Here is a 26,188-nt window from a genome sequence, read left to right on the forward strand (position 1 = left end):
TTGCTACCTCCTCATCTGCTGTGGTCTCAATCCTGTGCTGTCTGTCCTCTTCCTGGGAAGGCGGACCTTTTCTCTGCTTTTCTGACCTTTTTAAATGAATATATTGTTGTGAGTGATACGTATGCATGACTGCTTTTAGGGGATTCTGTTGTCCAATTGGTCCATCAGGATACACCTCATGTTGAAATTGAATTAATTTCAAATTGCAGAAAGCAAAGGTATCTGATCTTATCTTGGTATTCATTAGTGTCCTCCTTGACATGAGGTGATATGTTCAGATAAAATTAACTTATCAAATTTTCAAGAATCTGAATTACAAGATTCCACCTGTGACATATTTGATTGCATTTGTAAATTAATCTGTGACTGCCTCATATTATCAGAAATCCATTCAAAATCTGAATTTATCAATGCATTCCTGCGGATACAATTTTTTTAATGTCATGTTGGTCATCTAGAAAATGAGATTTGGCCTTTGCTTGCCTCTATTTGGGGACATGAGCAAAAAGATACCCAAGGAGTTTTTAAATAATGGCCTTTTTGTATACACTAAACATCCATTCTCTCTTAAAAAATGAGTCATTGATTCACAGGACAAGCTATGGACATAAAACTGCACAAAGGAGCTTTCTTTGATGAATTCTCAGAGTAGGCACCGAGTGTGAAGGAGGGAAACAAAACATCCTGCATTTTACAGCCTTAAAACATGCCCAGGAAAGATAAAATTACAGCTCTGAGACTGTAGGATGTGAGTAATTCAAACATTAACACTCGACTGACTGCCAGCCACATTTCTTTAAAGCCTATGGGATTCATAGGAGAGTGTGAACAAAGGTGAACTAAGGTGAAGGATGACAGAAACTGAAGTTGTGCCTGGTTTACTGAGTTTTCTGGATTACTTTGTTGATTAAAGCCTGAAATGGGTCTTCTCATATCAAATCCATGTTCACGCAGCTCCATGTTTTACTCCTCAAAGTTATTCCGTTAACTCTGTGACCTGCTTTTTTTTTTTGCAAGACGCCCCTGGTGTAACTTATTATGTCACTTTTATCCCTCTCCACTTGATTTCCTGTATGGATGTACTAAACAATTGGATGGAAATGTACTGAAACAACCCAAAAAATCTTCTCAAAATTGTATTTGACCATATTATGAGCAAGCAATAGGAACACAACCATAAATCCTTGCATCATAACTTCTGTTACTGTTTTACGGAGCGTAAATTTTAAATGACCATTTCCTCTCATCACACATGTCATAATTAAATAAGCCACATCCTGCATGCAGCATATCATAGCAAAAAGCTATGCGGATGATTGATTTTTTTGCCTTAGTGTATTCCACTTCAGGATAGCAACAGCATCTTCCATCCATTTGCCCTTTTGTTTGGGGGAGTCACCGGGGGAAGCCTTGGTAGCACGGTGAGCCAATCAATAAAAAGCAAAGCTATGAAATCACTCCCCCTTTTGACGAAATCCCTCCAATCAGCAGCGTTTTCTCATCGCAATGGGGCGTTAACCATCCACCCCATCCACCCACACCAACACCCACCCTCTTCTGACACTGCCCTACCAAAGCCGTGTGTGGTGGTTGAGCGAAGTGAATGACGTCTCTGCATTTGCGGGCCGCCGACGCAAGGGCTGGGTTTCCATTTTCAAGAGGAGCCGAGTTTTTTCGGGGGGGATCGTCAACATGGAGCCGGAGATGGAGGACAAAACGTTGGAGCTGATGGTAAGGATTGAGTTTTTCGTTAGTGGCAAATCCACTGAACAATCCCAGGGTGTTCAAAGTATCACTCTTGGTGGAATAGGAAGCTTGATTTCGACGCGCAGGAACGGAGCTCTTGAAGCGGCTCTTGTCGGGAGAGGTGGAGGAGAAAAGGAGGGGGAACCAGAAAACAGAGGGAGGGCCTGAAATTATCCATACATTTAGCTTAAGAAAGTTCCTCATACAGGCCACATTAACAACCAACATCTTGACTTCAACATCTGATAAATGTACGTGTTGTTTTTGGGTCAAACTGGTAAACACTGGAGGGATTAAAAGCTAGATGTCAGGCCGAAGACAGTCGATGTTTCTCGGATGGTAGCGCTCACTACTGCGGTGACGCTGCGCCACTCTGAACTGGGCCCTGTCTGTGATACGTTTAGCCATCGGAGCTAACACAAGCTAACACAGGCGATGAACCACGTACATTTACGGTTTATTATGTCGTTTAGGTTTAAAACACAACCTATATGATTATATACGTGTGGCAAAGTGGAATATGTTTGATAACACAACGGGATGTCGGTTTAAATCGTAGTCATGTGCTTGTTCTCTGTTTATATTTTCCAAGTGCGTAGAAGGAAGTGTATTCATTCACACGATTAGCGAGGTAGCAATTAGCTTCACAGCTAACAAATGCTAAGCTGTACATGACAGGCATTAGCATACAAAAACACTCAATCTGGCAGGGCGATAAAAGGTGTTTTTGGTAACAAGAAGCATTAAGCGTCATTATAATATGTCGTTTCTCTTTATATGCCGTCAGATTTGAACACTGTTTTCTTGTTGAAATGAGTAGCTATCTTGATAAAGCTAGCCTAGCTAGGCTAACGTTAGCTTCGTAATAAGCTAACATTAACATCACAGGGGTCAAAGTGGGCTCAAAAGGAAGAGGCCAATTAAGATAACACACAGATGTGTGTTTTGTCAATGAACTTAAACATGGATTTTTACTTTCGTTTGGCAACTCATTATCTGTATATCTTGGAATACCACACAGCCTTCAGGTTTCTCTCTAACAAACAAATCAATTGTATTGCCAATACTTGCTATTGACATAGCAAGTTAAGGCCTAGAAAGTAATTTAGTATCTTAGATTGTTAAGTAGATTATATGGACATGGACTAGGTGTTTCCTGTTGGGGCACAAACGTGCCTACTTTTGCTATCCACAATAACTACAGATGTCTGTAGATCATTTGAGAGGAAATGAAATGCCAGTAAATAGACAGATTGGTCATGGAGAGAACAGTAAATTACTCATCAGACTGTAGGGAGGTGTTTTAAAGTTAATCAAAAGTGATTAAAATCACTGAGGACAAAGCAAAATAATGAAATGTAATAGATGCATTGCTTTCTAAATCTTCCATTGGTTATTTGATCTTTTATTTTGGTCTCTAAGTTAAAATTATTTATTAGAAAGACTGAAAACAGAAGCACTCACTCCATCACAGTATAAGAAATCAATGCTGAAAAGAGATTATCAGTGTTGACTATGAAAAATAATTTATCTGACTAGAGCAATATACTGTATGTAGCCAATGGACTTAAACATGGATAGAGTTTACTTTTGTTTGACACTCATTATCTCTATTATCTGGAATACCACACAGCCTTCAGGTTTCTCTCTAACAAACAAATCAATTGTATTGCCAATACTTGCTATTGACATAGCAAGTTAAGGCCTAGAAAGTAATTTAGTATCTTAGATTGTTAAGTAGATTATATGGACATGGACTAGATGTTTCCTGTTGGGGCACAAACGTGCCTACTTTTGCTATCCACAATTACTACAGATGTCTATAGATCATTTGAGAGAAATGAAATGCCAGTAAATAGACAAATTAGTAATGGAGGTAAACAGTAAATTAAATCAGACTGTAGGGAGGTGTTTTAAAGTTCATCAAATTTAAAAAAGTGATTAAAATCACTGCAGACAAAGCTAAAATGTAAAAGATGCATTGCTTTCTAAATCTCCCATTGGTTATTTGATCTTTTATTTTGGTCTCTAAGTTAAAATTAATTTATTAGAAAGACTGAAAACAGAAGCGCTCACTCCATCACAGTATAAGAAATCAATGTTGAAAAGAGATTATTAGTGTTGACTATGAAAAATAATTTATCTGACTAGAGCATATACTGTATGTAGCCAATGGACTTAAACATGGATAGAGTTTACTTTCGTTTGGCAACTCATACTCTATATCTGAAATACCACACAGCCTTCAGGATTCTCTTAACAAACAAATCAATTGTATTGCCATACTTGCTATTGACATAGCAAGTTAAGGCCTAGGAAGTAACTTAGCATCTTAGATTGTTAAGTAGATTATATGGACATGGACTAGATATTTCCTGTTGGGGCACAAACGTGCCTACTTTTGCTAAAGGGTTCTATCCACAATTACTACACATGTCTAGAGATCATTTGAGAGGAATGAAATGCCAGTAAATAGACAGATTAGTCATGGAGAGAAACAGTAAATTACATCAAACAGTAGGGAGGTGTTTTTAAAGTTCATCAAATTTATTAAAATCACTGCAGACAAAGCAAAATAATAAAATGTAATAGATGCATTGCTTTCTAAATCTTCCATTGGTTATTTGATCTTTTATTTTGGTCTCTAAGTTAAAATTAATTATTAAAAAAGACTGAAAACAGAAATGTACACAAGCGCTCACTCCATCACCGAATAAGAAATCAATGTTGAAAAGAGATTATTAGTGTTGACTATGAAAAATAATTTATCTGACTAGAGCAATATACTGTATGTAGCCAATGGACTTAATGAATTTATACATCTCTGTTTCCCTCTCACTGAAGAATGATTACACATATTAAATGGAGGAAATATGCATTTCTGCAGGGTTTGGGGACAAACAGAGCTACAAAACATTTAGAATTTGTCTGGGTTGTGTCTGTGTATTTATTTTGATTTAATTTTTTTTGTCCCAGTGTTATTCACTAACCACTCATGAGAGTGGGGATGGCAGAACAGTGGGTGGGGTTTCTGTCAAATCAAAAGTGACAATATTGACAATTACTCCCATTGCCCCTCCCTCTCCTCTACCTATCCCCACCCAGTTCATGTCTAATAATGCTTCTGTGTGTATGTTTATCAGTCTGTATCTTGTGTGTGAAGGAGTGTGTGTTCCTGCGCTCACTGTGCCAATGTGTGTGTAGCTCTAATACTGGTTTTTCCCCTCACTATCCCCCACCTCCTCCCCTCTTCTCTCCTCACCTTTGATGGTTACACACCCACCTCCTCTCAATTTCAAACCAAACTTTATTTATTTTTCTATTGTTTTTTATATTCTCAACACTTTTCCACACTCCACCTGTCCTGTTCCTCACCAACTCCTCACCACTTCCATCCATCTGTCCATTCATTGATCCATCCATCTCCTTTGGTTTCCTCCTCCCAACTTCCCTCATCAACCCCTTCCCCCCTCCTCTTTTCCTTTACTTCCCATCTCTGGTCTCTCGCTCTTCCCTTTCTCTTCCTCCCTCACCCTGTCCACTTCGTTCTCCTCCTCCCGTCCTCCCTTCCTCTCTCTCTTTCACACAGTGCTCTGTGCCTCGCTCTCTCTGGCTGGGCTGCTCCTCGGTGGCTGAGAGTTTGTGTGCACTCAGGTGCCTGCAGAGCATCCCCTCCACCCGGGCTCACAACCAGGTTCTGCCTCTCTCCTCTTAATTCTGCTGCTCCTCCTCCTCTCCCTTCCCTTCCTCCCTTGCCATCTCCTCACCCTTCACTTTTCTTCACCCACTCCACATGACTCCTCATACCACCTTGGTGCAGACAGCACCCACTCACCCCCTCACCCTCCTACCTCCTCACCTTCTGTTGTCCTTTCCTCCCTGTTGGAAGCACACTGCTCTCAGGTTCTTCTCTGGTGCGTCCTCAAACTCTCTCTGCTTGACACAGATGTGTAGCTTTATAAACTGTAATTGACTTCCTTATAATCTTGTCAAATCATAGTTCTTGCATCTAAATTAGGCCCCAGAATGCTTAAAAAGTCAGTAATTATGCCGTGTAATGAAAACAAACTTTTACAATCAGTTTGAATGGTAGACTATTTCCAAAGTAATTTGGTGTGAGTGGAGGAAGGACGCAGGGGGTACCAGAGAATAACCCCGCACTGAGGAGTAACATTTTTCCTGCCTTCTACCTGGAGGTGTGAGGGCCGAGGTGGGGGGTCTTCCTTCAAGCTCTGAGAGGCTACATGCTTGCTTGCCTGCCTGCCTGGCCAAACCTGGTCTGTCTGTTTTTATTTCTCCTTCCTTCTCTTCTTCTGCTCTGCATGATCATCAACACCAGCAAGCCCATTCTGGCTTCTTGTCCTGTCTGCTTTGGTCTTGGTTCATGACCGTTTGTTTTGTTTGTTTGTTTGTTTGTTTGGTTGTGTTAGTGTCAACCACTGATAATGTTCTTTGTTGATTTTACTCTCCACATGTAGCCCCATCACCAAGTTAGATGGATAACTACACTGAGCAAAACATGTAACAGCTCTTGAGGAAGTTCTGGGTTTCACTTAAAAAAAGAATATTTAGATAATTATTAATCCTGTTTTTAAGATGGGCCCCTGGTTCAGCCCGCCAATAGCGACTCTAGAGAAGCACTAACAGATAGGCTATTAAAATAAATACACAGACAGACCTCCATTCTAGCTGTTTTCAAAAACCGTGACCTTGGCTCAGTCATCACCTACAAAGATATGCGATAGCATTGACCCTCTACCAGGTTAAAGACCTTGTGTGTCCCATTTCCCCAAATCAGTTTAATATATCTGTGAAGTCCATTTTTGGTGTGTTTCATACGGAGTTGTGCTGTTCCTGCTTATTTCTGGAGAATTTGCAGCGTATTCTTTGAAAGAGTCTTCATACTTCAGGAATATGCTTGTTTCATGAAAATGTTAATTTTACTCTGTGCAAACATGTTGGTTCAAGGTGGTCTCCTAACATCCGGCGTATCTTCAGTCACAACTAAAACCAGTACACATGAAAGCCCCTTAAGAGGAGAGCAGGTCTCCATGTTGTTGTTTTTTATGTATATAATGATGAATGTAAGATTATGATATTGCTGCCTGACTGTCCATGACTCCCAAAGAAGTGTATATGCTATAAAGAACCTGATATTTGCCATTTATGTATACGTGTTTTTATTATTAGTAGTGGTAGTAGTAGTTCAGCATCTCACTCTGTTACTGCCGCTAAGTGATTTGTGCCATAACCCTGTTATGTTTGCAGTGCACTTGTAAGGGAATTAAGTCATGCTAGAAATGGGTGGGATCTGGTTACCTCCCATTTTTGTCTATCTGTCTATATACTGTAAGGCCACTATCTGATTTTAGTTTCATTACAGTCATGCCTGAGCTGCTGCCAGTGACATACCCAAGATGCTGCAGTTTAATTTCCTGTCCAGACTACTTAGCCCACATCACAGACAAGCAAGAGAATAGATTTCTTTTGTTGCAGTGCTTAGTTTTTTTCACCCCATATGTGTGTGTATGCACGGGTGTTTGTGCGTGCACGCCTCTGAAGTCATGATGGTTACCCTTCCTTGGCTGTGTTTGTGGCACTCTTGTGTCCAGCGCTGTCCACACCGCTGCCCTGGCTCTCACAGCGCCTTTCACACAGATGCAAAGAGAATAAAACTAACCCGCACTTTCTCTTTGTTTTGTTTCTTTTTCTGCAGAACACGTCAGGGATGGAGTCACAGAACCTCGTGGACGATCTTTCGCCAAAGAAGAACACAGTTCTCAAGGTGTGTGTGCATCAGGAATGTCATATAATGTATGAATTGTTTACTTTTATTTAAATCTCCTACCCAGGGGAACCCTCATATACATTTTTTTTTTTGTGATCAAACTTGTATTATTCTTTGAACCAAAGAGATGTAGACATACAATCAGCAATACAGCAGTGAAGAAGGTAATCAAACTAAACACTATATGTAAAAGGACTGGTCATTAAGATATTACAATAATATGACAGACCAACAAAAAGCACACATAGTCAAAGTCCATACATCTAGATATACATACGTATAAACGTAACATAAAAAACATACGCACTAAAACATAATACATACTAACATATTGCACATACATACATATCTGCAGTAAAGAACATAAATTGATAACTACTATAGTAAATGATATAAGCAGCGTTGCTTCAACCCATATACATTTAGCCAGTATCAAAGCACTAAAAGATGTCTATAACAATCAGTCAAATCAGTAAACAGAATATAAAGCCCTAACAGGGAACAAAGAAATATGAAAAACTCAACAGGACCACAGGGGGATTCATGAATAAAATAAAGTTAAATTTGAGAAGTAGATAGATAGAGGGATAAAACACAGAAGAAGAAAGAGAGAGAGGGGGTGGGGTGGTTCTCTTAAGTCAAGAGGCCTTTAAGTGCTCCACTGTTTGGGCCTAAAGTCTTGTAATTTCCTCTTTTGCTCCATGGCCCTCATGTAAATGTTGATATTGCAGTTGAAGCTTTCACATGCTTCAAAATTGTTGAACATTTGAATTAGTATAATTTTAACAATGTTAAATATGATTTATTTTGGATTCACAGTATACTGTGACATCCAAATTGATATATACTGTATATATAAATGTGTATCCTGTTCCCTTCATGCCTTCTTGTAAAATCCTCACACTCATGTTGACAAATGCTGTTGACATTAATATCTATTTTTAAGCATTTTTTCCTATTCCCACACATACACCCACTCCACTGCAGGCTTCTAGTGGTTTAACGAGCTTTAACCCTAAGCAATGAAAATTGATTTTTAACTTAGTCCTTTCTGAAACTATAAGACTCCTCTTGATCCTCTTCACAGACTGTTATAAGGATGGGAAAAAGACTTGAAAGTTAATGATGCGGTATTGTGTTTATTCTATTGTAATAACTAGATCTGAACTCAAATGTTTTTTTTTCAATACAGCTTAGTAATGGTCCTGTTGTGGGGTCGCGCAAGCGCCCGTCAGAGGGGAACTACGAGAAGGAGAAGGAACACTGCATCGCCCTGTTTGACCAGTGGTCGGAGGCCGACCAGGTGGAGTTCGTCGAGCGCCTGATCTCCCGTATGTGCCACTACCAGCACGGCCACATCAACTCCTACCTCAAACCCATGCTGCAGAGGGACTTCATCACTGCGCTGCCAGGTAGAAACATAAATATATATGACTGTACAGTAAGGCACACATAAGATTCAGCATTTTCATTTTTTTACTTGCTTCCTTGAAAAATGCCCTGATTTTATAGAAATAGAAGATTATTTTAAAGTGATTTTTTATTTATGTCCTGCTCTAATGAACACAACAAAAAGATAAAACTAAAGAAAGTTTGCCTTACAAATAGTATTCCTAAAATAGTTTTTGTATTTTCTTTATCTGATTTTGTTTTGTAGTCATTTTAAAAAAAAAGATTTTATTAAATTCATTTATTATTCATTTATTATATATCTATTAAATAAAATAAACATGATTACTTTTGAAAATAATGAACCCCAGGCACAGATAAACTGACCATATGAAATCCTATTAATTTTGAAGCACTCACTCCGCCTCTTGTCTTCCTCCCTTTAGCCCAAGGCTTGGATCACATAGCGGAGAACATCCTGTCTTTTCTGGATGCACGCTCGCTGTGCTCGGCAGAGCTGGTGTGTAAGGAGTGGCAGAGGGTCATCTCTGAGGGTATGCTGTGGAAGAAGCTCATCGAACGCATGGTCCGCACTGACCCACTCTGGAAAGGCCTGTCTGAGAGACACCAGTGGTGAGAATGGACATAGACCCATTTACTTACACAAATATACAGGGTTAGCTAGAAAATCTAAAAATCTAAAAATGGGTAACATACATAGAAATTAAGAGGATGCTATCTGAGGATATAGGTAAACTACTTGTTTTCAGTGTGCTTGTTAGTCTTCTAGTTTTTGGCATTTCATTTAGGATAAAAGAAAGGAAGAGAAGGAGGAAGTAAGGTTATACTCTGTTGTTCTTGAGTGTCTATTGTAGATGGAAAAAAAGCCCATGTGGATACAAAGCAGCTGTCATTCTTATATTTTTCTTTCCCCCAGGGAGAAATATCTGTTCAAGAACCGCACGTCAGAAGTCCCACCCAACTCCTACTATCACTCCCTTTATCCCAAGATCATCCAAGACATAGAGGTAAGAGACAGAGAAATGGATTTCAGTATTAACTGAACACTTTTTGTAGACTTCAGTAATTGACTTCAGTAAAAAGTGAAATTATTTTTCTTCGTTGTTAAAAATGTAACTTTGCTGTCTGCATGGAGAGTATGTAAAACTCAATAAAACATGAACTGGTTCATATAGACCCATTTGAAACTGACATAATATTTTCTTTAGTTTTTATAGAGTAATGTATATGCATCACTGGCCTACACATGTTTTTTTTATTAACCTTAAACAAGGTGGAAAAGTCTAATTTGACTACATATCCCATTGGTTAATCTAATAGTGCTGTTTTAATATAGATCAAATTGATTCACACTCTGCAGCAGTTCTTTTTACACAGAATGGTCGGCAAATGTTGCTTCATTCACACATAGCAAATGTTGATTACAGCTAATTAATAACGTTGAGCTAATTGTCTTGGTGTTAGTGTTATTGTAATCACAATAATCTCACAAACACTTTCCACCCGGCTGGATCAAATCTTTTACTGGGTCGTGTCTAGAAGGTAACCCGCAAATCAATGCCTAACCTCAACCATTCGAGGTCAATGCCTAACCTCAACCATTCGAGGTCCATGCCTAACCATAACCTCTCAGGGTCAATGCCGAACCTTAACCATTCGAGGTCAATGCCTAACCGTAACCATCTTGTGAGAGTTTTTGAATTGCGTGTTACTTTTTAAACCCTTTTACTGTCCCCTCTAACAACATTACATCACATGATATTTGCCTCTATCTTCTCTCTCTGCTCAACTACAGTGATTCTCTTTCTCTACGGTTGCCTTCTGTGTTTGTCTTATTGTTTCTCCCTTTTTTTCTCCAGACTATTGAGGCAAATTGGCGATGTGGCAGACACAACTTGCAGAGGATTCAGTGTCGCTCAGAAAATAGTAAAGGGGTTTACTGTCTCCAGTACGATGATGACAAGATCATCAGTGGCCTTAGAGACAATTCCATCAAGGTATGTATTGAACATCAAGGACAGTCTGAGGTCTGAGAGATTATGACTTAGCCCAATTTATTGTTATCTTCGCCACTGTGCGCTGCAACACATTGGCTCTTTTTCTAAACTTTCTGTTCAAAAACTACCTCAGAGATCTGTATAGTGTTTGCAGGTTCTTTGATTTACAAATTGATAAAAGGGTTGTTTTATTATGTGAGGGATAATTTATTTATGTTCTAATAATCACTGCTGTCATCATTGTCTAAGTGGATAGTATATGAACAGGCAATGCACTGAAAGCTAATTGAAACAAAAACGTATTGCCTAGAATTACAGTTGGTAGCACCTGTTCTGTACAACAGCAAAGCAGCGGGCAGGGATTTCCACAGGGATATGGAGTAGTCAGCTTGGGGTGACCGGGGCCATGCTCCCCCAGAGAACAATTTGGCCGTAAAATCCAAATTTTGGTTCCTCTTGCACATTCTAATGCACTATTCCATCATGTACACTGCTCTTAATTAATGCAGAGTTTAATGTTTACCCGACTGTAAAGATGTAATGAATTATTGTAAAGGAGAATAAGGCTTCACAGCCCACACAGTCTGTAAAAAGCTTTAAAGACATTCGTACATTAAAAATAATGTAACCTTTATAATTAGGAGTCATTACATCTTATTTATTATTTTTGTATTTATTTATTGACACCTTCACTGTAAGGTTTATCAAGACACATCACAATGACAGTTAGTGTATTGTTTTACTAGAAACATAAATGCACTTTTATTCAACGAAAATAAACAAGGTTATTTTAAGAGGGAACATGTTTTTAATCCCATGTCTTATCGAGCCTATGTCTTAGTTAAAGGGACTGTTTGTAACTTCTTACACGTATAAATCAATCCGGGTCGATGTCCCATGCGCACTCGCGTGTGGCTACGCTGTTCAGACAAGACTCCAACACAAACTACATGGAATCACCAAAACCGCAAAGTTATATCTAGTTAAGCCTGTCTGTTAAACAGTGTTGGCTTCGGTTGGAAGACGCGGGGTGAGACCGTAGCTTTGGTCTCCAGGGCCGGAGTCTCTGCTGTACTTTGCTCCTCTGCCTGCCTGCTTGCCTTCACTCACACGCCGCGTTCGTTCTTGCTATTTCGATCCACTCTCACGTTTATGCGCGCACACTACACACTGGCCAGGAGAGTTAGTTTAGCTCTGAGAATATCTATTGAATGTACAGTGGACGTTTGTGCAGAAATAAATGCTGCAGCTCCTCCAGACCAACAGAGGTTTCCCGTGTCTTGTGAAGTGACGGGGCTCCGCAGCGAGAAACGTTATCGTCTCTGACCGGGTGTCGGTGTCTCCCCTGTTCCCTCCGACCGCGGTCGGGAGGCTGAAGCAGGAAAAGCCAACACTAGGATCAGCAGTGATTCATGGAGAGACCTTTGTCTGATCAGCTAACATTACTGCCAAGCAGGTGAAATATAGTGATATGTGGTTTTAGCTGACGTGTGTCGCCTCACTGTTTTGAGCGATGCTCATTCATGTATATGTAGAGCAAGCACTAGCGCACGCCCGACGCTGACTTTCGTTGACTTAACGGCCACAGGTGTCGCTGTTAACAAGCATTTCTGATTCTTACAAACAGTCCTTTTTAATATGAAATTTAGGGTTATATGGTGTATGGAAAACACAGCGCTTTCAGTGGACTTTTTTAAAAAATTCTTTTTAATTCTAATTGTCAAGCTGCTGCCACCGGTGTTTTCTGAAGTAGCCCGTCTAATGAGGATGTCCCCTGTCTGTGCTATCAATGCCATTCTTAATGCCTTTCGTCATCAATTATTTTGCTAATATTTATCTAACACAGAAGACTAACCTTAACGTAAGTCTCCGCTAAGTCTACTCGGCAGGACACAACCTCTCAGCTGAGCGCACTAACACATTCATAGAGAGCATGTTGGGGCGGGGATGAAACAGACAGGCACGTTTCTCTATCATCATGCTTGCATTGTTTTGAAGCGGAGACTAGTGGTCGTAAAATGTACAAGCAAAGCGCACTTGTTAATTAAAAAAAATGTTTTTAAAGTATTGTATATATTATAAAATTAATATAAAATAGCCGCCTGGACTTAAATGAGTAGTGGTCTGCTTGGCCGGCAGCCGGCGCTTATGGAAAGCTCTGAGCAGGGCAGGAAACGCTCACCAGGACCAGTTGATTGCAAAGTAGTGAGTGAGGTTAGTTGTTATTGCTTCTTTGGCCATTACAATGCATCCTTCCACATTTCCCACACACATGGGATATCGATAAGGGCAACCTCTTTACAAAATGCAAAGTGCTGGTCCTCCACTAAGTCAATCTTTTTTAAGGGCAGAGGTGTCTCAACCTCATCTTTGATCAAAATTAAAGTCACATTTCAGTTTGTGTGAAAAATTGTAGTGCAAATAAAAGTAAAACCAGTTTAAACTCTTTATCTGCAACTCCAGAGCCCATTTATTCGTTTTAACTGATATTTCTGTTGTCATTTTTTAAATATAAATAAATAAAGTCATGACAGGAATTCAAGACTGGAATATCACTACATCCCTACTGGTAACACTTGAACATCAATATATACATTTGGACTTTAACATGGTTAAGATTATATTTTTATGCCTCCAACAGCCGTGGCCTGAGGTGTTATGTTTTCTGGTTGTCCGCCCGTACCATTCTCGTGAACGTGATATCTCAGGAACGCCTGGAGGGAATTTCTTCAAACTTCACACAGAATTTGGTGGTTAAAGGTCAAGGTCACTGTAACCTCACGCTCATCCCATTTGTGTGATATCTTGGGAACGCCTCGAGCGAATTTCTTCAAATTTGGCACAAATGGAGGGCATTTCATTACATCTGGCACAAACGTCCACTTGGACTCGAGCATGAACTGATTTGAATTTGGTGGTCAAAGGTCACTGGGACCTCATAAAACTAAAATCTTTGGCCATAACTCAAGAATTCATATGCTAATAACGACAATTTCACACAAATGTGTAACGGGATAAAATAACGAAGTGATGACATTTTAGACAGACATGGATGTAAACTGCAACCTGACTGGTTGTCGGAGGGATGCAACCGCGAGGCAGGAATTCTAGTTTATGTTTCATTACTTCATTACTTACTACTGCTGAGGCAGTGAAAACATGGCATGTATCAGTCTGCCCTTCTGTCCCAAACTGACATGTAGAAGTAATTAACATTGATCCCATTTGTGTGTTCAAGCACCAGCAGTTGAGACAGCCAAAAATGTTGCCTGTGAGAAAGACATGCATGCTGTGTGTGGGGGGTTATTTCCTTCCTACCTGGGTTTGTGTATTTATGAATTGAATTTTTTCTTCTGGCTCAGCATGGCTTATCATCTTATTGTCTATGGCGCTGAGCTAAACCAGCAGACACTGAGACAGAACACATGTGAATTATAGGATAAAAGGGCTCAGCTCCAAACCCGTTGTGTGTTCCACTTATCTGTCTGGCCTGGCAGAAGAGGAGAAGATGATGAAGAGGGGAGGATGGAGGAAGGAGGAAGGAGAATAGCGGATTTGTCATCTTATTGTTCTGGAGGAGGCTGACGCACACCTAGGGACGAGCTGAATGGCTCTTACATACACCCTCATCTCAGCGCAGCAGTGGGGAAATGGGGCATGAACACTGCTGTTAGAATAGGCCATTCTTAGAATGACCCAAATCTGCAACCTTTTCACAACCACTTATTTTTCCTTCTCTTTCTCCCTCTGCTTCACTCGTCTTTCTCCCATCTCTTCCTACTCCTCTCCTTTCTCATGATAGATCTGGGATAAGCAGTCTCTGGAGTGTCTGAAGATACTGACCGGTCACACAGGATCAGTGTTGTGTCTGCAGTATGATGAGAGGGTCATCGTCACCGGGTCTTCTGACTCAACTGTCAGGTACGACATGCATCTTGTTACAGAAGGCTCACACTGTGTTTTGGGGTAGGACCAGCGATTAGTGTCAGCAAGGTAAAAAAAATATTCAAATCGCTGAAGTAACACAGTTACTCAGTGTTAATTAGGCTGGATATTTGGATGACTTCAGGGGATTTACTGTACAACTATGCTTGGATCAAATATCAGTAGTTTATATATAGTTACTAACCTATTTCCAGTTTAAACGCACTGTACATCCATGGTTAGCTTTGGCAACTTAATGAGACAAAAAGTAGATGGGCATTTATAGATACTACATTTATGAAACTCAAAACTTTACTACTACGCTAAACACTGTATAACAGTCAGGTTATAAGTCAAAACTAATGCAGCTTTCTTTTTGGATTGATTACTAACTTAGGATGTATCTGTAAAGACAAGTTAAAACCAACATCAGTGTTGAAGACGTTCGTGCCACAAGTACATGAGATGTTTGTTTCATGTTCAAAAGTGTTCAAAAGCAGAATAGTTTCTGCAGCACAGGTTATCTAACTGACAGGAATGCTTCAGTGGTTAGATCAGATACACAATGATTAACATCTATAAACGGATTTCTGCATATGAATGCAGAATCAGTTGGCAACGGGACAAGATTTTGGTATCGGAAGCATTCTGCTTTCGGTTTGTAGTTCAAATAGTACTGACTAATCATGTTTGAGCAGGCTTTGGTCGCAGGTAAACAGTTTGTGTGGAGAGCAAAAGAGGTGGAACACATTGGCTGAAATGCAATCTTGGAACCCATAGGCAATCATCAGACAACAATTTAGTCAACAAATGTCTGCATATGAATACAGATATACAATCCCGTCGTGGATGTCGTCTCTTGACTCTTAACTCCATGTCTCAAGTTGCTAATCACATTGTAACAATGATCAGCACACGAAAAAGAGGAAGTCATAGCCAGGATATTTGCTGGCTACACCGGAACCCCAGAAATATTGCCCGTTGCCCCAGCGGCAAAATCGTCGTCAGACCGGGCTGATGGGTTCAGAATTTGCAAAAGGATATGTTTAAATGATAATAATTCATGCATATCAATAATAAATAACTGGATTACTTAAACAAGCTTAATTTAGCCAAAAGCTGCATTCCTGCTTTTAGTGATTAACTAAAGTCTTTCACCCTAATCTACTTTCTCACTTCACTACATTACAAATGGGTACAGCCAAAGCCAATGAGAACAATCTGGCTCCATAGCCACTATTCTATTTAAGTATATTCATCCCAACATTGAAAAACAATTGAAAAATGTCTTTAGTATGCCATATGTCATTCAAAAAGTCATAGTATAGTATGTCATAAAAAAAGTCATAGTACAGTATAATAAAAAATCAGGCATCAGCTTTATTACAGTAACCGAACAAAATTCTATGTAGTTTGTGTTTCATCAAAAGCATTGTCTGGTTCTGGTTCTGACTGTAACAGCAATATTGAATCAAATAATGAAAACAAATGTTTAACCCTATTTTTGTATATGTTAAAGAGTGGTTGCCATTGATACCAAAAGCCAAGAATTGGTTGCCAATTTCTCAGCATTTTACAACTACTGGATGATGTGTTATGCTGTATTATTTTTTTTAATATGACAGAATAGTCACTTAACGGATAGATGTACTTTTAGAAGCTATAGTCACAGTTGTAAAAGGTATGATTGATATATTTCAACTTTATCACAAGATGTTATTCAATAGGTTTGAATTTGGTCAGTTTGTTCAGTCATTCAAAATGAAGAGCATCTGTAGAACATAATGAACAATAAGGCATACACAGAGCAAAAATGTACAAAACTACATATACTGTACTATTTGTATGAGGAGGTGACGTGTTTTCTTATCACCTAAAACAGTGGCTGTTGAGTCTTATCTCTTCAAAGCCTGCCATAAACCTTATGCAAAATACGCCTCTGCTTTTAAAAACAGGCTAAAAGCAGTTGATTTAAACTATAAATTTGATAAATAAAATGAATTCGGTTGATTAACAATGTAAAATGCGTGTTTCTAACCATATTGCACCAAGCTTGTTATAGTTGCATTGCTCAAAAAAGGGTACTATTGCTATAGACATACTATCATTTCACATACTGTATGCTGATAGTCCGTTTTGCACCCAGTCAAGACCAAAATACCTACTGCTGCCCCCACCCAACATACAGCTGCTGCTCACAGTCTGGCAAGAAGTATATAAATGTTGACGTTTATTATTTCATAATGAGTTAGATTTACTATCATTACTAGAGATAGTGGGATATGTTTTATTGCAGATATTTAAAGACCTGGCTGCGTGTGCTAATGTTGACGCTTGCTTGGCTACTGCACACAGAAGCTCAACATTAATTCTCTTATTACTTCACACTTCAGCTGCACACATTGGGCGGTATCCAAGGAAAATGTGACTTCACTTCCTTAGCAACAGCTTGACAGGCACTTTGTTTGTAGGTTTCGTTGTCAGCTTTTCCAGTGTGTTCTGCGTTTGACTCTCAAAGCCCAGCGGTGCAGTTCAGTAGCATGTTCTTCACAGCCACCCCTGTGCGTGCGTGCGCGCGCGTGTACACATGTATTTCATACAGAATGTGTGAACTCTGAGTTACTCTCCATTGTAAAACTAATAAACATAATTCTCTCTCCTGTCTCCATTGTTTTCCTTTTTCCTTCACTCCCATTACATTTATTTTCCACTCTCCATCTTCAACCTTTTTTCTTTCATTTTGAACACTCTTACTGCTACCCTTTCTTTTTCTTTCCTACTCGCCCCTTCCTCCTATCATTTTCCACTTCTCTCACCCCTTTGTCTTTCCTTCCCTCTTTGTCTCACACCCCTCCCCTCTCATTCCACATCCCCATCTTTCCTTCCTGCCTTTACTTTTCCTCTCTCTCTCTGTCACCTTTGCCCTCATCATTCCACCACCATGTCATTTCTCCTCACTTCTGTTTTCTCTTCCTCCATCCCTCTCCTTCTACCCCTCATCCTCCGTAGGGTGTGGGAGGTGACGACGGGTGAGGTACTGAACACACTGATCCACCACAACGAGGCAGTTCTTCACCTGCGCTTCGCCAACGGCCTGATGGTCACCTGCTCCAAGGACCGTTCAATCGCCGTCTGGGACATGGCCTCTCCTACTGACATCAGCCTACGTCGTGTCCTTGTGGGACACCGGGCTGCTGTCAACGTGGTCGATTTTGACGACAAATACATTGTGTCCGCCTCAGGGGACCGCACCATCAAGGTAACGAGAGCTGAGGAGGTGGTTTCCAGAGAAAGATTTTTCTGATAGTTACTGCAGGGTAGAGTTTTATAAAATGCTTCATTGTTTCAAAGTGGTTGTTTGGTGAGTTGTACCCGTCTGAATAAATCCAGGCCATTGTTTCACAAAGGTTATTGTGTTGCACCCTTGTAGGTATGGAGCACCAGCACCTGTGAGTTTGTGCGCACTCTAAATGGTCATAAGAGGGGCATCGCCTGTCTACAGTACAGAGATCGTCTGGTGGTCAGTGGCTCATCTGACAACACAATCCGGTACGTGTGTGAGATTAAACATGTATATGGTTTAAAGTATGTAGTATTTATATTTGCATACAAGTAAGATCAGTCGGTCAATAACACTTTGTATCATGCAATTTAATTAGGCAAAAATAACCATGTACTCAAATGTCATTGTTTCAACTAATACAATAGTGTAGGGACTGTATGTTGCCTTACATGTGTTAATAATGCTTCTCTTTCTCCAGGTTATGGGACATAGAGTGTGGGGCATGTTTGCGAGTGCTGGAAGGTCACGAGGAGTTGGTCCGTTGCATTCGCTTTGACAACAAAAGGATTGTCAGTGGCGCTTATGACGGGTCAGTGTGGCGCGCGCACACAAACACACACACATCTTTGTGAATAGAGACACATTTTGTTTCTGACGTTGTGTCGTCTCATGTTTCTCTCTGCAGCAAGATCAAGGTGTGGGACCTGCAGGCAGCCCTGGACCCACGAGCCCCCGCCAGCACATTATGTCTGCGCACTCTAGTGGTGAGGTCCTTTTGATTTAGCCTCATGCACAAGTTACTTAAACTGCAGTTCCTTAAGGGCTGCCGCGATTAGTCGGCATAATTGATGACGTTGACATCATAAATAATTTAAACCGACGCATGTTTTTTAATGTTTAGTCCTTGTAGCTGCTATATCCACGCATAAAGCCATAAAATTGTCTGTCCACTACCTTAGAAATTCCATTGAATAAGTTAAAAAAAATGTTTGAAGAGAAACTCTTCAGTTTTCAACGGCTCTGTGGGCAGTAGCCTTCATGCAGATGAACGGCACCTGGTCTCCCTCCATGCTGCAGGGCATGGAGTTCCCCCCACTCGGCCGCTCAGAACATACCGTCAAAGTCTATAGACTTTTGCTGGCGGTCACCTTTGCCAGTGTGTTGGCCTCAACATAAGCTTAGCTCGGGCTTTGTGTGAACTCTGTGCACTGCGGCATGTAGGGAGACTGGGCTGCCGTTCAGCTGCATGTAGGCTACTACCAATGCTACAGTGACACAGAGCCGGTGTGTTCTGACAATGTATGCATGTACAGTATAAGATAAAATAAGATGTTCCTTTATTAGTTCCGCAGTGTATGTATGTACAGTATGTATGTAATGGTATCTTATTGATTTTGATTACAAACAGGAGCAAGTGTACTGTTAGAATATGGGGAGCATATTTTAATATTCTATTATAACATCTTTATTTAAGACTTTAGGGGTTGCGTATTTTTATATATAAAATAATGCTCCCACTCAGGGTCTGAAATGAACTCTTTTCACTGCCTGCCAGTGGCAGACAAGTATTTTTTTTTGTCTCTCCACTCAGAAATTTGATCTGCCACTTTTGAAATCTATGCGCTAAATGAAGGAATAACATTTTATATCTGATGTCATTCAATGTTTGATATATTTAACTTAAAAAATATTATATACATGGTAAATTACAGTGTTTGAATTATACCGTGGTGCTTTGATTAAAAAAAAATCTTGTCAAGCTGCTTAAAGCTCGTGTTAGGAAGTTTAACAGATCATAATTCTCTCTCTCTAATATCTATTTTATATTGCTGTGAAAACATCTCCTTCAAACAACTGGATTTATTCAAGTTTCTCACCAAAAACTTAATTTTACGAGATAATATTTGAACACATCATGATAAGGTTGTAATTTGCCTTCGCCCAAGTCCTTTTTCCTGAGCAGACTTTGAACGCCTCATAATAATAAGAAAAATTAAACATTTTCATTAATTGGTAAAAAGGTCCATAAATTAATCGATAGAAAAGTAGTCGTTAGTGGCATCCCTACAATGGTAGAGTATGTCATTAAAAAGTCAATAGTATACCATTAAAAAGTCATAGCATGCCAATAAAGTCATAGTGAAGTATGCCATAAGAAAGTCAAAGTATAGTATGTCATAGTATAGTATGCCATAAAATAGCCATAGTATAATATGCCATTAAAAATCCTAGTACAGTATGTCATAAAAAGTAATTAAAAATAATAGTATAGTATGCAATAAAAAAGTCATAGTAGATTTCAGAGAAAAATGTAATTTCAATAATGAGTATAAGTAGTCAAGCTTAATAACAATACATTTCCAAATACCAATCTAACTAGATTATGACAGGTCATTACCTCAGAGTGTTGAGATTGAGATAGCTGGAATGATCACGCCAGTATGATTACATCAAAGAGTTGAATCAGTTATTTTATTTCAGTTTATTAAATAGTCATAGTCATAGTATATTATGCCATAAAAACCTGCAATCAATGCATTTCGTTGGCGACATCACAAACGTCCATGATTTCTTTTTCTATTCCATGTCTGCCTATATGCATAGTCTGTAAATATAATCTCTTAATTCATGTCTTTTCAGGAGCACTCTGGCCGCGTGTTCCGTCTCCAGTTTGATGAGTTTCAGATCATCAGCAGTTCTCACGACGACACCATTCTGATCTGGGACTTCCTGAACGTCTCGACCAATGGCCAGTCAGAGGGACGGTCTCCCTCCCGCACCTACACTTACATTTCTAGATAGCAGGTACAAAGACACACACACACACACACACACACACACACAAAATCACACTTAGCTTATAAGACCTGTCTGCAAAAATGTTTCGTCTGGCATAACACTTGAGAAGGGCTGAATGATTTTGAAAAAGATCTAATTGCAATTATTTTGACTGATATTGCAATTGCGATGTAATTTGCGATATTAGAGGGAAGGATCATTTTTTACATAGCTCATTTTCATTGAAAAACATGTTAAAATGATTATGGTGTGATTTTTGCGGGGATCTGTACCAAACAATGTTTTCTGTAGTAACTTAAACTCTGGGTCAGTTACCATGGTAACTGAGTCTGTGAACCTAACCTACTCGCTGGCAGGTTTTCTTCAACAAACCCTGAGTTTCTCTGTCTCCTCCCTCTCACAGAGCCAGACACGCTGCTTTATTTAATCTTTCATTCAGTCCGTATCAAAGCGCTTATCAAAATGTATGAATTAACAGAGGATCGCGTCAGAATTTAAAGATATTAGTTTGTTACTAAAGACTTTCTAAAGTTGGCACTTTTATGCACTGACAGTGTCGTTTTGCAAAATTAATTTTTTATAACACTGTGACTGAGACTCTGTCAGTATGTTAGAACAGTTCCATTAAAATGTTTATTGCACATAATTTGTAATCTCAGTTTCAATACTAAAAATCTGTATGAAGCTTAGACACGTAGGATCAATGAAAGATGATCATTTATAATGTGATTGGTCGCACTGATGGAACATGATTCCTATAATATTGGAGATTACATGTTAATATTTCTGAGCAGGATGGTTTTGCAGCTGCAGAATTTGAGTTTGAAAGTGAGTTTGTAATAAAAGTATGCATAAAGTCTGAACGTGTTTTAAGAGCATTTCAGCGACTGTGTTTGAATTGACTACATTTGTTGAAGTAGCAGAAATAAAGTCACAGAATGCTGTTGAGCCAAGATAAAATGTAATTTTAAATGGTATTGTGACACATATTTGCCTTTAACAAATAGCCCTGCACGAGGTTGCGTATGTGTGCATGGTTAGAGAATCATATTCAGCCGGTGTGTGTGTACGCTTACTGAGCAGACATTTTAATACCCCTCCAGGTGGCGCCATCCACCGCACCCTTTCTTGGAGGAGCCCAGGGCTGATTGGCTGATGGGTGCGTCCATCATGGAAAGGAGCCCATCTCTTCTCCTTCCTCCTCGTCATCTCTCTGTCCATCTCCCACCCTGCCCCCGCCACCTCCGACCCCCCTGCCCGTTCTGACAGACTCTTGAGCTTGTGCCCATTGCCTGCCAGTACTGTGACATGCACACACAGAAACGCACACACACAGGTCAACACTGATGCGGATTTCCTCCTACAGAACCAACACAACTTTCCAAAGAAGTTCACCTTCTAATACTAATTTATGTTTTGTAAAGTACACTAATGACAGTATTAACTTAGACCTTACATAAGTCACAAGCTCCCTTTTTGTCCCCTTGATACAAACTTAAACTGGCTTTTGCTCCTCAGTTTTCAACCCCAGGTTTCCACAGATATGGAATCGCTTATATTTATATACATTACACACACACACACACACATAAACATACACACACACACAGTGGCACAGTTGGACAGAGGATGACTGGAGCTGTGATGCGGGAGACAGAGACTCTTTACTCAGCTCTATGAAAGGAGGGAAGGATGGGAGATGGAGGGAGTGAACGAGGGAGAAATGTGTCAGGGATTACTTCCCTGCTCCCTCTCACTCCCTCGCACTCCTCCCTGTCTCTCTCTCTCCACCCCCACCCCCCTCTAACCCCCAGAGATGCACACTCGCTTGGAATATGGGGGCGCACACACTCAAGTTTGCGTGAGTGTGTGTTTGTGTATGTGGACTTGTGAAACGGCAGAACAGAGCAGAAGCGTCAAACAGACAGACATGCATGTGAGGTTGCCTTGGATACAGCATCCCGGTACACCTCTGCTTTTTTTTTCTCTTTAACTCTTACTTTCTTACTGTTTTTTATTACTGTTATTTTCTCATTTTATTTGAGTATTTTGGTTCTTAGTACAAAAATCATACTAAGCGTAGTCCTCTTTCTATTTCCCTCTCTCTTACTGTCTTTTCCTCATTCTTTCTTCTAACTTCGACCCTTGTTCATCTGTCCCTTTCACTCCATCTTTCTCTCCCCATCATCTACGTGCTTGCTTTGGTTATGAGAGAAGCTGGAACTCAAGAGCTCAAATTTAGCTGTAAACGGAGTTGTCTTGTCAAAAATTGTGTTGTATATTAAAAATGATTTTTTAAAGAAGAAAATGACCTTATTGTGAATAAAGTACTTGACAGTGGTGGAGTGTTGAGCCAACTGTAACATGAATGAGTGTCTAATTGTCTGTCTGTTCTTGTCTGTGTGCATGTGTGAGTGGATTATTGCTATGCTGCCTCTCTGTCTGACATGCAGATACTCTCTCTAGGCCTTTAGTTGTTCCTTTTGTACTTCAGACAAACAGAAGGGAATCAGTCCTACAGACAAAGAATATAGGTATGTATTTGTAATGTTGTGTGGAATTCCTAACTAGATTTTTCTAGAGATTGCAGCATCTTGTCTTCCTGAGTGGAGTTTTTTTCAGTTGACCAACTCAACTAAGCAAACTCTACTAATTTAACCTTTTTATGACTTTGACATATTATACAATGAGTTTTTATGACATACTATGACTTATGACATTTTTATGACCAACGATACTATAACTCTTTAATTTTGTTCCATTATAGTTCTAGAAAGTACAAGTTTAGAATGCGTTAAGTTACAGTTCTACAATGTTCAATTTAGAATGCGTTACGTTACAGTTCTATAATGTTCAATTTTGGAATGCATTACGATACAGTTCTAGAATGTTAACGTACAATTTTAGAATGTGTTACGGTACAGTTAAAAAATGTTCAATTTTAGAATGCGTGACGTTAACGTTCCACAATGTTCAACTTTAGAAGGCATTATGTTACTGTTCTACAATGTTCAACTTTAGAATGCTTTACGTTATCGTTCTGATTCTTTTTCCGATTGCGACTCTTATTCTGATTCCGATTGTTATTCCAATTCAGATACAAATTGTTATTCCAATTCTTATTCCAATTTCAATTGTTATTCAAATGCTAATTCTGATTCCAAGAATTGGAATTCAAAGCAGAATTTCAATAGGAATCTGAATAAGTATTGGAAACGGAATAAAAATTGAAATCAGAATTAGCATTGGAATCGGAATAAGAATTGGAATCTGAATCAGGAAATGTTCAAGTTTAGAATGCTTTGTTACTGTTCTACAATGTTAAATTTTAGAATGCGTTTTGTTATCGTTCTGAATCTTATTCCGATTCCAATTCCAATGCTAATTCTGATTCCGAATCCAGGAATTAGAATTTGAATCAAAATTACAATAGGAATCTGAATAAGAATTGTAAACTGATTAAGAATTTGAATAAGAATTGGAATCGTAATAAGAATTGGAAATTAAATCAGGAAATGTTCAAGTTTAGAATGAGTTACGTAACAGTTCTAAAATGTTCAATTTTAGAATGAGTTACATTATAGTTCTAAAACAGGAATAAGAATTTGCATTGGAATCAGAATTTCCATTCAAATCAGACTAAGAATTGGAATCAGACTAAGAATCGGATTTGGAATAGGACTTGGAATCAAAAGCAGAATAAGAATTGGAATAGTTATAAGAATTGGAATTACCATTGCAATCGGAATTAGACTTGGCATTGGAATAATAATTAGAATTGGAATAAGAAAGGGAATAGGATTTGTTCTAGAACGTTACGTTGCAGTTCTACAATTTTCAAGTTTAGAGCGCGTTATGTTACAGTTCAGGAAATGTTTGCGTTTAGATTGCGTTACGTTACCATTCTAGAATGTTCAATTTTAGATTTCGTTATGACAACGTTCTAGAATGTTAAATTTTAGATTGCGTTAGGTCAACGTTCTAGAATGTTAAATTTTAGATTGTTACGTCAACGTTCTAGAATGTTCAATTTTAGATTGCGTTACGTCAACGTTCTAGAATGATACATTTTAGATTGCGTTTCGTTAACGTTCTAGAATGTTCAATTTTAGATTGCGTTACATTAACATTCTAGAATGTTCAATTTTAGATTATGTTACAGCAACGTTCTAGAATGTTCAATTTTAGATTACGTTACGTCAATGTTCTAGAATGTTCAATTTTAGAATGCGTTACGTCAAAATTCTAAAATGTTCAATTTTAGATTGCGTTACATCAATGTTCTAGAATGTTCAATTTTAGATTATGTTACAGCAAGGTTCTAGAATGTTCAATTTTAGATTACGTTACGTCAACGTTCTAGAATGTTCAATTTTAGAATGCGTTACGTCAAAATTCTAAAATGTTCAATTTTAGAATGCGTGCGTCAACGTTCTAGAATGTTCAATTTTAGACTGCGTTACGTTACAATTCTGATTCTTATTGTGATTTTTTTTTTTTTAATTCTGATTCCAATTCTTATTCTGATTCCAATTCTATAGATTGAGTTACGTCAACGTTCTAGAATGTTCCAATACTTATTCAGATTCCTATTCAGATTCTGACTCCAATTGTTATTCCAATTATTTTTCCAATGCTAATTCCGATTCCAGGAATTGGAATTTTAGAAGTTACATTACAGTTACGTGCTATACTATGACTTTTATTTTTTCGACATACTATACTATGACTTTTTTTTATTTTTTTCGACATACTATACTAGGACTTTTTTTCCGAAATACTATACAAGGACTTTTTTCTTCTTTTTTTTTCAACATAGTATACTATGTTTTTCCGAAATACTGTACTATAACTTATCTTGATTTTTTTTGACATACTATACTATGACTTTTTTTTGTCATACTGTACTATGACTTTTTTTAGTTTTTTCGACATACTTTACTATAACTTTTTTATGTTTTTGACATAGTATTCTCTGACTTTTTTTTAGTTTTTTCGACATAATATAGTATGACCTTTTTTGGACATACTATGACTTTTTTTCGACATACTATACTACGACTTTTTTTTGTCATACCGTACCATGACTTTTTTTAGTTTTTTCGACATACTATACTATGACTTTTCTTTTAATTTTTGACATGAGTTTTGTTTTTTTTCAACATACTGTACTGAGACTTTATTTTCATCGACATACTATACTATGACTTTTTTTCCGACACACTATACTACGACTATACT

At 38.7% G+C, this 26,188-nt stretch overlaps 1 protein-coding gene across 3 annotated transcripts; it reads left to right on the forward strand.

The window, feature by feature from the left end:
- Positions 1-1,550: 1,550 nt before the first annotated feature.
- On the forward strand, positions 1,551-23,316 carry fbxw11a (F-box and WD repeat domain containing 11a). 3 transcript variants are annotated; one of them, XM_037779305.1, is made up of 14 exons: positions 1,551-1,731; positions 5,336-5,440; positions 7,463-7,531; positions 8,727-8,946; positions 9,370-9,556; positions 9,861-9,951; positions 10,804-10,941; positions 14,744-14,862; positions 17,875-18,124; positions 18,296-18,414; positions 18,627-18,737; positions 18,834-18,912; positions 20,789-20,953; positions 22,051-23,316. In XM_037779305.1, exons 1-13 carry the CDS (start codon positions 1,693-1,695, stop codon positions 20,948-20,950), a joined length of 1,689 nt encoding a protein of 562 aa, XP_037635233.1. In that variant the 5' UTR covers positions 1,551-1,692; the 3' UTR covers positions 20,951-20,953; positions 22,051-23,316. The 3 variants fall into 3 exon arrangements, with proteins under 3 accessions (XP_037635233.1, XP_037635234.1, XP_037635235.1); XM_037779306.1 differs by lacking the exon at positions 5,336-5,440 and having other exon boundaries at positions 1,555-1,731; XM_037779307.1 differs by lacking the exons at positions 1,551-1,731; positions 5,336-5,440 and adding an exon at positions 1,974-1,997.
- The last annotated feature ends 2,872 nt before the right edge of the window (positions 23,317-26,188 follow it).

Source organism: Sebastes umbrosus, chromosome 9, assembly GCF_015220745.1.
Source record: "Sebastes umbrosus isolate fSebUmb1 chromosome 9, fSebUmb1.pri, whole genome shotgun sequence".
In the NCBI taxonomy this organism is placed as follows: domain Eukaryota; kingdom Metazoa; phylum Chordata; class Actinopteri; order Perciformes; family Sebastidae; genus Sebastes; species Sebastes umbrosus.

Bases quoted from the DNA above. Each gene is read 5' to 3' on its own strand.
- fbxw11a (XM_037779305.1), top strand. From the start codon at position 1,693: ATGGAGCCGGAGATGGAGGACAAAACGTTGGAGCTGATG. The intron at 10,942-14,743 runs GTATGTATTGAA...TTCTCATGATAG, and splicing joins TTAGAGACAATTCCATCAAG to ATCTGGGATAAGCAGTCTCT. The intron at 18,913-20,788 runs GTGAGGTCCTTT...ATGTCTTTTCAG, and splicing joins TATGTCTGCGCACTCTAGTG to GAGCACTCTGGCCGCGTGTT.